At 38.2% G+C, this 13,412-nt stretch overlaps 1 protein-coding gene across 3 annotated transcripts in view; it reads right to left on the bottom strand.

The window, feature by feature from the left end:
* Positions 1–13,412, bottom strand: part of DPP10 (dipeptidyl peptidase like 10) — an 882,866-nt gene that overhangs the window by 470,604 nt on the left and 398,850 nt on the right. For all 3 annotated transcript variants that reach the window (XM_049813528.1, XM_049813537.1, XM_049813518.1), the window contains exon 4: positions 4,520–4,614. In XM_049813528.1, coding sequence (XP_049669485.1) covers positions 4,520–4,614 — 95 coding nt within the window. The remainder of the gene's footprint in view (positions 1–4,519; positions 4,615–13,412) is intronic.

A 13,412-nucleotide genomic window follows, 5' to 3' on the forward strand; every position in this document is an offset into this window, starting at 1 on the left:
AAGAGAACTATCAACAAGAGGGGCTGTTTATGAACAACGCTCTGTAAACACCACAAAACAGTCCCTGCCAAAAGCTCTGCTCGGACTAAAACTCTCATTCTCTGCTTTTGGCTGCAAGGCCTCCACAGGGTTTTCACAGCTGGGCTGCCACTGCCTACTCATGATTCATGAGCCAAGACTACTCCTGCTCTGCTCACCCTTCTGATGCCATCCCCTAATTAGCAGGCAGCAGGAAGTAATCATTCTCTCTCCATCCTTGCGTAAAAGACGGTCCACAGCAATACAACAATACAACATACTCTAGGGTATACTCCCGGCAAGCCCCTGGAAACCGGTTTGCAACTCGGTAATATTTTTTTGCTGTGCACCAGGATGCAGTTTCACCTTGAGCTTGAAAAGAGTCGGGGAAAGGCACCGAAATCAAGGGGGAGAGCAAGTCAGGAACTGCTGGGTTTTAGAAGAGTCCGAAGCATACAGCTGGGGAGAAGCTGTTGTAATTACAAGACCCTATTATAGAGTTTCCACACTGAAAACAATTACACGTGTATCGTTGGGCATTGCAAACAAACCCACAGCCTCTTCTTTGATGATTCAAAATATATCCCATCATCTACACTCAAAAGGCTTAAGGAGTCACTCTAGAGTAATTTCTGACCCAGGATCCTGGACTGAGTATTTGTTCGGGTGTATGCATGGTATCCAAATAGTTTTGCATACATCCACCACAAAAGCAGTGGAACTGAGGGCTAACAAATAACAGTCTTGCTACTTTCATAATTATTGCAGCTTTTTTGTAAGAGGGAGAAATGAAGGCAAAGGTTTCTTTCAGAGGATTGAATACATTTGGAAATTACCGTAATAGAACACACAGTCCCTACACGTTTTCCCTCATCTCTGTGTTTGCTTTTTTTCATTTTTGTTTGGGTTTAAGGATTGTAAAGCAGACTAGAGAGTCTGAGCTAGAAGCATGATAAAGGACCAGATGGACAACCTTCCCTGAGCAAAAGAATCCATGTGTTCCTCCATGCTCTCCTCTCTCTCACAGATCTTGTGGCTGGGTTGTGTGTGAATTGGCAACCAGCTCCTAATGACTTCATGTAATAGTTGATGGCAAAAGGAATAAATATAATGCCTGCTAAACACTGAAATTACCTAGATAAATGTGGCATAATATTACTTATTTTTGAACTGTAATGTATAATAAAGTATCGCTAAATGCTGAAAAACTGGTAAGCATGTCACTTAACGATCATGGTGATAGGCACCTCAGATAGATGACAGAGAACATATTGTAATCACATATCGAGGCAGCATCGCAAACATCAGGATGCCACACAGTGATTAATGTCGAGGGCTTTTTTTGGCTCCATTTAATAGAAGACTTGCCCAGCCTCCAGCTGTTAACATTTATATGCCGCTGGCTCAGAATATTAACTGTTTATTAGACAGCTTAAACAGGGTGCACTACGCTAATACACTCGGAGGACAAATACGTATTAGAAAATGTCTTTAAATTATGATATCCAGAGATGCTAATAGATATTCTTTGTGCTTTACAAGCTACTCTTTTCACTTATGTCACTGTATTTGTTATCCAGAATACTGGTCTGCTGATAGGCCAGATTCTTTTACTAATAGATCGATTATAGAAAAGGATTCCATTTGAAAAGGACAAATGAAATGCAGTAATTTCTTCTACTTCTGAATAAAACCTAATGAAACTGGAAAAAAAGACTTTAAGTCAGGAACTTTGGCTAGATACTTCCCTATGGAGGAGAAATAGGCACCTTAGAATGACAAAACACTAGCCTTTCTTCTTTTCAGGTGCATGGCTATTTTGAAAGGTATTTTTAAAGTTGGTTTCTTTTTAATCTTTTATCCATGTAACATATGTTTTTAAAAATAGGCGGTCTACTTTTTTGCTGATACACATGCATAGTCAGCATAGCAGCTCTTCAGTAGGGCTATTTGACTTTTAGACAATAGGCAACATGAAGAAGGATAAAAGAAATGTACATTGCATGAAAATGGCAGTCTCTAAGATGCGAAAGAAGAGCCAGTGACCTGTACACAGTGGAAGACTGCTTCAGGGATTAGTAATGAGGAAAAAGAAAATCTCTTCTGAGCTGCTGGTTCAAATACAGCCCAATCAGTAGTGACAAAGAGTCATTACTAGCCCCTTGCCTCTGCGCAATGAGCTTATCATGGCAGTTCAATTTTCAATGGACAATTATCAACATTACTAAGAAAACCCTGCTACTTCTGTGGGCTGCTTGAGGAGAGAGGCAAACAGGAGAGGGAATGCAGACTGAAAGCAGACTAGTAACTCCCATCGAAAGGTGACTCTTCCATGACTAAAACCCTTTGATGGGGAAGAATGAGGGAACTTGCATTGCCACTGCCTATGTTGGATCTGTGCTGTATTTTTTATTAATATAAGACATCTCTGCAGAGTCATTAAACCAGCACCATTCTAATTATGCACCAGTGATTAAGCAGATGTGACATTGAGCGAGGAAAATGTTTGATTAACGATCCAGGTGTCTAACTTTGGAAGAATACATTTAGCAGTGTGAATCTGGGGACAGCGGAGCTTAAAACAGGACAGCTTTTGATTTCAGCCGTACAGTCTGCCACTGTAATGTTATGATCTCCTGTTAGGATCGCTGGCCACCTTGTCAACAGATAACTCGGCACAGCAACATTTCCCATTGCTCTCTGCCAAACGTACACCAACAAACTTACTGAGTCTTTTGCTCTGTTTTCAGCTATTTATTCTACTTCCATATGAATAATCATTGTTGGAATTCACTTTATTTACCTCTAACACTCTTAGCTTTTGGCTGTGTACAGAGAGGAGCTTTGCAGGAAAAAACACACTTATGTTTTTATTTGTCTCTGTTCCATAATTGTTAAATGGTTGCTTGAATATTATCCATTTTCAATCACTTTCCCACATTTCTAATTAAGAGTAGATATCTAGTGTCTAGAGCTCTCTCAGTCTGTGTGATTTAAGGATAAATCAGTTCCATAAAAAGCCTAGAGAAGAGCAACTCTGTGAAAAGAGGCAACGCTCGCAGTGTGAAGCGGCCTGTCCATACTGATCCATCATTACTTGGCAAGACTGGTTTAGCATAATGGCCTGAATAGCTTGTCAGGCTGGCATTACACTTGACGAGATGAGCCAAATACTTGCAGCCAAAAGTGTATGAATTCATCTGTGAGGAAACTCAAGTCCTGTCATTAAAGTCAAGTTTTATAGCCAGGGATGCCCAAGCAGCTGCTTGCATTCAAGTTATACACTAAAGGCAATACATAGGCCTGACACAGTTAATCCTCTACTCAGCGAGGCAAGCACTCGTGCACATGTACACAGGTAAGAGGGAAAATGCTTCTGCAATACTTTGTAGTTTGTACTTTGCAGAAGTTCACCTTTCCACCCACATTTAATTGTGTCTGCCAGCCTTTCTGGGGCTAAGAGGTACCCTCAGGTACATCCCAGCATATGGAAGGGTGCAGCTTACAGAAAGGGAGCCTCACACGCATGCCATTAAAATAGGATTCTCTCCTCCCTTCTCCTTCATCCTTACATTGACCTAGGAAGGCAGCGTAAAGTTCTTTTCCTTGAACTTCTTCTCTCCTCTTTCTAGTTCGAGGAGTTAGAAGAAAAGGTCACCAGGGGCTTTATGCTTTGAAAGAAGGAATCTGTATCAGCAAAGGCCAGGAATAGACCAGGAATAAAATCAGCCTTTGCCAAAGACGTCTGATGAAAATGAGTCATCCTTTTGGGTCTGCAGGTGCAAAAGATTTTACCAAATTAAAAATACAGGGATTAACAATAACAGCCAGTGGTCTGTACGGAGTATTTATGGGGAAAGATTGACAAACCATGCGTTTATGCTGCAAAACCCTGATAAACAAGAACTACAGGGTAGGACATAAGTAGTATCACTGAGAATAACAGCCCAAGCAAAGCAAAAGAAAATGTAGACTAAGGCATTAAAGCATTTCTTAGCAATTACTGCTAGTCAGAAACATATGCAAACCACTCACGTATATACTGTTTACTGGTCAAGAGGAATAATCCCCAATCATCTAGTTTGCCATTAAAGCACAGAGGAACAAGTAAACCAGAGATTAACAGCAGCAGGAAATACATTTTTCTTTGCATATTTAATTGCTTAAAGGAAAACCCTCATATGATTTTTGAACACTTTTCCCCTTTTCTAATAGTGAAAAGCTCTCAACATTTTGAGTAGCATTCCCCCATTTTATGAAATCTCTTCTTATAATAGACATCAGGCAGATTCACCAGCACATATGCCAGGCATGATCCTTCAAATGGCCTGAACAAAGCATGGACTACAGCCAACAACATTATCCTCCAACATCTTGGTTATTTACACATAGGTTGACTAAAATAACAAATAACTTCAGCCAGAAATCTCTCACGCCTATTGCAGGAAAAAATGTTAGCAGACTTCCACTAAGAAATAAGTAAATAATATGTATTACTTACAAAAGTTGTATTTTCCAACAATAATGTAGTTGTATTTGTTTCTACATTCAGTTCAACAACATGTCCATTCCTATTTTTATATACCACTGCTGTATCTGCAACAACAAAGGCATTAACAGTTAGCAAACACATTGAGTATTAAATACAACATCTGTAGAGGAAACCAGCATATTAAAGTCATTAGAATATCTTTATTACAATACGCAAACAAGATTGAGAGTGCAATTGCACTCATAATATCTAGTTTTGTTGATTTGCCTCATGAGCTTCAAAAATACCAGTTTATGCCCTATAGCATGTTCACTTCAAAAATATTATTTCATTTAAATGGAAATATTTTCTGTGGCAGAAACATATACAATGGAATTGCTGTGAACGAAGTGACATCTTGAACGTAAAACTGCTCTCACCTAGGTATCACTGTCACTCTGACACTTGAAGGTCCCACCATGTTCGCTATGAAAAGGGCCATATACCAAAGTAAAGTTTTGCAAAGAAAAAAGCTTTTGTTGGACACCATATTCATATATCTCCTCAGAAGTGATTCTAACAAAACTTCTGTACTATTCTGTATCTCTGGTTACTCAATTGACAATGATATGTACTATATCTTCAAGACTTTCCACGTCCTGTATGATTAGTGCTGCGCCACAGAACACCAGACTGTCACACAAGCTGAATGTTAGCAAGGAGGGTTAAAGCTATATGTGTCTATTTGAAGATTTAAAATACTGCGGAATGAACTGTTGTAATTTTTTCCTTCTACCACTTACTTGTTTTATAAGGCTTTGTATCTGTTTGTATCAATACCTGCAAAATTAGCAAGAAATACACAATAACTACATAAGCCTTGATTTAAAAAAAAAAAAGATTCATTTCAAATTTCCCTCTATTTCTAAGAGATTGAATAGATTGAGTGCTGATTCTTTCATGTTATTTAAAATCCATGTAAGAGATTTATATTTAATCAAATGAAACTATTTTTTTTATAAAAATGTAGAAAGCATAAGAAAAGTTCTAAATTAAGCCTAAAGCAAACACAAGAGAACTTTAGTAATCCTCAGTAATGTCTGAGAAATTCATTACGGATCCCCAAATTTTATGAATTGGGAAGTAAACACGACTGGAGAAAAAGGTTATGCCATCATAAAAAATATGCTTCACTTATTCAGAAAAATGTAGCTGTATTTTAATTGACTCCACAGAAACTCTAGATATACAGCACTAGTGAATGTCCTCTGGTATGTTCTGTAAAATTAATGAAGCCTCATTTGAAGAGCTTACAAAGCTATTTCAGGATCATGGCTGGGAAGTGGGGTGAGATTGATGGAGTTTAGGACAGTATTATCAGAGCTGTTGTTTAGGAAGGAAAATTAGACTGTGAAGTGTGGAATTAATAGCAACTTCTTATAAAGAAAAAGATTTCAATATCAATTTGGAATTAAAAAAGGTAACACTTTGTGGAAAATTATTTTGGTTTCAGGTTACTGGCTACTACAGAACATTAAAGTTTTTGCAACTTCTTTTAGGGGTTTTTGCATGTATTCTTTTAGGTACCCTAGCACTGAAAATCCCCAATGATATTGCACCACGGCGCTAAGCAGTATTATAGAAAAAATAAAGTTGTCTGGCCAAAGAGCTGTCCCCAATTATGAGTGAACCATAACGTGAGAAATGGCACATATAACCCAGAGACACTGAACAGCTGTCAACAACTAGCTACGTTCATACCCCCTGCTTGAGCAATGCTCTGAACAATGCACTTCGGGTCCATAGGTGAGACTAATATGCTACAAACAGCAGCATCAGAATGTAACTCCTTCTCAGTTATCTACTTTTCTACATGCCATGTACATTTGGCCAACAGGATTTATAGCATCATGCCTCATTAACTAATCCTACCAAGAACATTTCACCCAAACAAAGAACTTTCCCTTAAAATTGCTAACAGGACCACAAGTAAAATACGCAGTCCTAGGGCTCTTCTTGCAAGTCACATACGTGGTGTTGAAACAGCATCTGGAATAGCAAATACTGTGAATGACATAAATTAAAGCCTTTGTTCTCAAGTTAGAAGAAAATGTATTTAAATGATCAGAATGGAAAACTGAGAGTCAGACCTCTTCAAAAGGCAGAATTTACTGGACAGTAATTATACCTCTGACTGAACTTGGGCTTTCATCTCTATATTGGATTCAGTAGTTAACTCCTGAAGTGCATAAATTAAATGAACGCTTGCAAAATGCATAGAGATTCTCAGATAAAAGATTGTATCAAAATACCAAATAGCGCTGAGCATAAATACAGTCTTCAAAAGTAATCATATTAATTTATAAGGATGTCTTATTCCAATCAGTAGCTTGTCAGGCTGGATAATGTGACAATAGACAGTCACACAACATAATGATGATTTTTTTTCATTGATAGCTTTAATGTAATTAAGAGCCATAAACATACATTTGTTTTGAAATTTTTGTTAACTAGAGTCAAAAAGTCTACAAAAGAAAATAATACCTAGTCCTTAACATTGTCCATTTACACAACTGATTGATTCATTTTGTTTAGTATCTCAGTGTCTTCACCACAAGGAAGTTCAGGGATCCCTGACACTTCACAAAGCTCTTCAGAGAAGTACAGTTCCTACTTCAAAGAAATTCTCATTTAATTTAAAACAAAGAGCAGTATCATGTAAAAACCTCTTGGCTAGTCACAAATAGCGGCACTGAAGAGCCACATTATCCAAGGACATCACTAAAGTAGAAAGCATTCTGTCTTGAGCAAAGGAGGATGTGAGGAAGCCTCTATAAGGAACATGTGTTATCAAGTCACCAGCCCTGGATGATGTACACAAAACAGTCTTTAAAACAACTCATTGGAAATTTCCTACTTATAATAGTTCTCAAATTTTTGAAAACTCTGGAAACTCCAGAGCATTGGATGACTGCTAAGTTTATTCTGTGCTACTAAAAGGTGAAGACAGACAACCAAGGGTCTGTACATAAGTTTTCCTGACATCAGTCCCAAATAAAATAGTGGCACAATAAATCCAGGTTCTTCCTACAAAATACTGGCTAGCAATATAATTAATATCTGATAGCATTTTACGGAACATAGATGTTAAACAAAGTTTGACAGGGTTATGTTTGATAGAGGCAACTATGCTGAAACTGTATATTGGGTTTCCTTCAAGGTATTCGATTTATTTTATGGCATCATGATTCCAAACCTTACATTATACAGAATTAACGGGAAACACACCAGGAGGATTAAAAATAGTATCACTAAGAAAAATAAAAGAGGAAGACAGGGTACTCCTACCAAGTGATCTGTCTCACCTGGTTAACTGGTCATTATTGTTGATGGGAGACTGGAATTGAAGAGCAGTGATGGAAAGAAAAGCTCATGGGCTTATACAGATAAATACTGTACTATGTGTTCTCAATGCAATACCATGGCAAAAAGAGTTTATGCAATTCTTCAGCATAATGGGATCACAAGTAAAAGTCCTAGGGTGAACTTGCCTCTGCTCCCTCCACTCGTGAGATTGACACTACTGTAAAATGTCCAATTCCTGGAATGTACGCTGTGAGAATGGGAAATGAGTAAAGAGGAATGCTAAGAAATTGTCAGTATAACTCTGGGTCAGAAAACATAAAAATGCAAGGTTGGAATGGCTAAAATTATTCAGGTTAACAAAGAGAAAGTTCAAAGACATCTTAGGTCATATATACATAGTTAGGGAAAAGTTGAGGACAGCTATGGAGGTTGGGATGTATGGAAGAGGTCAGCAAAGGAGATGACAGAATCTGCACCCTGGGACAGTTTTTTCTTAATGATATGCTTTAGATTTTTAAGTCAAGAATTAGTTTAGTCTGAATGTGGGTAAAAATATAAAGGGTTGAGTTTGGATGGCTGTTGCGATCTCTTCTGGCCTGGAATCTGTGGATTTAACTCCCTCTATTGATTTTCTCATCCCCTTCTGCAATGAATCTTTGGGAATACAGGACCGTCTGCACAATATAACTCATGTTTGTAGCTCTGTGCTAAGACAATTTTAATAAAAATCTCAAAGCTTGGGTTTTTTTAGTTGACTCCCTGTGGGATCAAGGGATATTTATTTTTCTTTCTGATGCATAATTTGTGTCCTGATTGTGCCTTGTACTCCACTTTCCTACAAATGATCAAATATTGATCTCAGCTGCAGATGGGATACCGGGGTTGGTTAGTGCTGCAGCCTCATTTAGAGAATCAGTTGGGGTGTATGCCTGCTATGATGCTCAAAGGCACAGCATGCAAATTCCACAAATCTCAGAAGACAAATATTTCCCAGGTGGACAAAATGGACTACGGCTCTTTCTTCCCTGCCCTGCCTTACCCTGCAGCAGGTGGTTTAGTTCACCTGCTGAGATGGTTCTGGTACGGCTTACCAAATTGATTGCTCAATTGCAGGGGGTAGAACAAAGAGTGCCATAAATATCTTCCTTGTTCTCTGTCTTGCATATTTAAGGTTTTTCATCAGAACTACAGTGTCTAGTTGTCCTGGTTTTAGCTGGGATAGAGTTAATTTTCTTTCTAGTAGCTGGTATAATGTTGTGTTTTGGATTTAGTATGAGAATAATGTTGATAACACACTGATGTTTTCACTTGTTGCTAACTAGCGTTTAGACTAAGTCAAGGATTTTTCAGCTCCTCAGGCCCAACCAGCGAGAAGGCTGGAGGGGCGCGAGAAGGCTGGAGGGGCACGAGAAGTTGGGAGGGGACGCAGTGACCCAAACTGGCCAAAGGGCTATTCCATACCATACGATGTCATGCCCAGTATATAAACTGGGGGGAGTTGGCCCGGGAGGGGGGATCACTGCTCAAGAACTAACTGGGCATTGGTCAGCGAGTAGTGAGCAATTGCACTGTGATTCATTGTTTCGTATATTCCCCTCCTTTTATTATTACTGTCATTTTATTATTATTATCATTATTATTTTCTCCCTTTCTGTTCCATTAAACCGTTCTTATCTCAACCCACAAGTTTTACCTTTTTTTTTTTTTCCCCCGATTCTCTCCCCCATCCCACTGGGTAGGAGGGAAGTGAGTGAGCGGCTGTGTGGTGCTTAGCTGCTGGCTGGGGTTAAACCATGACAATAGTTTAATTAAATTCATTGGGTTTATTAGAAGACAAACTTAATGTCTGTCTGAATAAGGTAACAAACTTGGTGATTCAGCAGTCACTCTGATGATAGACAGAAAAACGTATGGTAGGCTCACCTGTTACTGTAGATAACTATCTTTGGGAAGAATTTATTCTGTGTTGATTTTGAGCTTATTTCTAAAGATGACTCTGAGGGAGGCTGCATAGCGGACATACAGCTCTGTAAACCAAACCTGCTGCTGAACAGGTTCTCTACAACTTATTTGGCTTCCACAAAGAACGCAACATCAAATAAAATGCTACATGAAAACAAACTCTAAACCCAAAATTATTCTGTGATAATCACAGCATGGTAACTTCACCTGAGTCAGCAACATAAATATTATAATCTCTCACAGAATTTTATTAGCTGTAGAACCAACAATAATTTATCATTATGAGGCTAAGAGTCCAAATTCTTATGCTATTCTATGTTTTTAAAAGTAAATCTTTTCATCATGTGCTTTATCTCTAGGCAAACATGTTCAGTGGAACACATGTTCAGCTGAAATGATTAATCCATACAATTTAAATCATAGTTTCAATGTATATATCAAACATAAATATAACCCTCAGTGATGCAACTATTACGTAAATATGGCATCATCATAATCTCAGGTGGTTTTAAAATGAAAGCAGCATTTCATATAAATAATTTCACTAAGACTGTTGTTCCTGGTTTAGGTTCAACACTGGTAAAGGTTCTGCTCAAGATCAGGATATGTGCTGTTGGCAGGAGATGCAGCTCTAAACTGTGCCTGGCCTAAGATATATATTGTTCCAGGGAATGTCAAAGTGCAGGCAAAATATCATAAAATGCAAAGAAATCGATGAAAACTTTTTGTATTTGACAAGCAGCTTGACCCCCATCAATTCTGCAGTAACTTCTTTACCCTCATTTATTGAATTTGCCCTCATTTATTGAATTGACAACACTCTGCCATGTCCTAAATGCTATAGAATTCATTTGCAGCACTCAGTGTTCCAACTAGCTTCACATGGCATCATACATGGTCACATTATCTAAAAAATTCAGGCCCTTTTAAATTCTAATGAAGAATTATGTATTATTTGGGGAAAAAAATGGACTAACTCCCATGCTTAATTACATCACCATCACTGAAAATCAAGCCTTGAATTCTGCTAGTGTAAGAATTTGGCCCAGGGTCTATATGGCCTTTAACGATTTAGCTTTCTGAAAGCAGGACAGCGAATGTTGGTTTATTTGATGACTATAAACTCTGATTTCACATGTCACTGAAATTAAGCAACTCATCCTGTAACTTAAATTACACAGACTGGGTTGAAAAGGCAAGTTACTATATAATTTGAAGCAAACCTAAATTGTGACAAAACTTCCACATCCCAAAAAATTAAAAACTTGCTATTGTTTAGAGCCAGTATTATCTTCACTCAAAATTACTGTACTTATAAGCGATGCTATGAGAAGTGGTATCTAGACTGCAATTCCTTTGCCAAATAAATCATCTAATTATTTCAAACAACTGTTGTACAACGTTAGTCCACTGAGCTGTTTCTTTATTCTCTTTCACTAGTGTTCTCCAAATGAATATTAATTGTTCTTTCACCAACTTGAAAAACAAGATTTACTTACAGAGAGCCATTGCACCTTACTTCACAAGGATATAATTAATATTAAGTAGGGCAACTATTTCCTCAGAAATCAACCTTTTCCTTGTTTACAGATGCACAAGTCTGTTGTGTTAGAAACTTTATTACACATCATCAGTTTCCTGCTCCAAAGAATTAGAATAGACAATACAAAAGGTAATAGGTAAAGAGATACACAAAGAGCTGAAGTGATTTGCTGCAGGTCACACAGCCCATCAATAGCACACTGAGGAACTTAAGTCTCTTGATTTTTAATCCACTGCCCTATTCACTTTCACCTCAGTATTGATCCAACTTTTTAGTACTTGGAAGTTTTCTTCTTTTGTTGGGGGTATCTGCATATTCAGACCTGTACGTGACACAAAAAAACCTCCAAGCTACTTATCACATAATTATTTTTTTCTCCCACGGAGTCACTCCAAGAGACTCGCTGTGTGCTTTAAACTGTTGACATACTTGTTAACTGCCTATTTCAGCTGTAAGAGTCAAGAGAAAACTAGTCATGTCCTATGTGTAATGAACAAGGGTGATGTGAAATGATTTGCCATTTCTGTAGGTCTCTAAATCTGGTATATATTACAAGAGAACACAGAACAACAGAGATATGAGACATGACCAGTCAAGTAAGTACTAAGAGTCATCAGCGTTCTACTTGGAAAGATCCAACAGCTTTAGGAACGGGTGAGGTTTCCCTGATAAAGCATAAAAGCAGGAACCCTGCCCTTCATGGACTCTGAGAATTTATGAAAACTTAAAGAGGCAGTTTAGGCTCACTAAAGCCACAGGAGTTAGGAGATTCCTCAATCTGAGCGCCCAAAATTCTGTGCATGCTTCATCTTAGTCATGCAAGAGTTGTGTTGCTACCAGTGGGTTTATTTTATTGAATATTATTCTATTCTATTTATAGAGTTTTTAAGCTGTGAATGTTAACCTGTGAATAGACACTGTGCTTTTCCTCTAGCTTTTAACAATCATCATAGCAATCCAAGCTTATTATAAAACTGAAAGCTGCCTAGCTTGTAAATCAACATGGCCACCATCTTCACTAAGATTAAATTGAATAATCTCTGCAGATGCTAATAGCGACAAGGTTTAACAGAATCAATAGTACTCCTTTGGGGGGAAAAAAAATCCTACTAAATTCACAGTACTGTTAATGTAAATTTTGTTTGGCAAACAAAAGTACTTTGGTAGAATATTTGTTAAGATTTGGATTATTTGTTGATAATAAGGTTTATTTCATGGTAACTCCTGAGATAAACTTGTGTGGATCCATCAGTTTCAATGGAGACAAGCCAAGTCCAACTTGCTAGGACCTGGCTCAATACTGGTTTAGAATTTACTCACTCTGATACTGAATAGTTTGAAGAAAAATCTGATTTATAAAGAAGCTACACAGAGCATAGACAGCTAATTGCTGGCTAATTTGTACATAGCACTGTACATCTTAGCCTAGCCTAGTTGCCTAAAGAAGTCCAGAAGTACTAGGCACTAACATTCTTTAAGTATTCACATCCTAACCTCCCCTCACTTACAAATGATGAGCATTACAGAAATCCGATGGGCTTTGTTTTCTCTGTTCTCATGATAATACAGAACAGGGACCCAAATCTGGGGCTTTTCCCTATCCAGTGAGTACCATAGCAAGAGGAACACATACATCCTCCCATCCCTCCACCAGAGCATGCCTTTCACTCAGTTGGAGGTGGCCCAGCTGATGAGCCCTGGGGCTCCTGTTCGAGGGCAGGGTGCAAGGAATTTGCTGGCGATACAGCAGCAGCAGTACTCGGGCAGTTAGAAACCACCAGGTATTAAGGCAATCAGTCTTGAGAACGTAACTAGCATCTAAAAAGTGAAGGAAAGAGGAGAGACAGCCAAGCAATGCTGAAAATCTGCTCCACAATATCTAGAAATAGGAGGCCTCAGGGCAGTCTTCTAAAATTATTGACAGTGTTAACCTGAAGACTGTAAATGCTTGTTTCCCCATTGAAAATATTTACTAAGTTTGGGGTTGTTTAAATAAAATTCTGCTTTGCCCCACAAACAGCAGCATTAGTAAGTCAGAGTCCTCCTTTTCCT

Source organism: Accipiter gentilis, chromosome 1 (genome assembly GCF_929443795.1).
Source record: "Accipiter gentilis chromosome 1, bAccGen1.1, whole genome shotgun sequence".
Taxonomy (NCBI): domain Eukaryota; kingdom Metazoa; phylum Chordata; class Aves; order Accipitriformes; family Accipitridae; genus Astur; species Astur gentilis.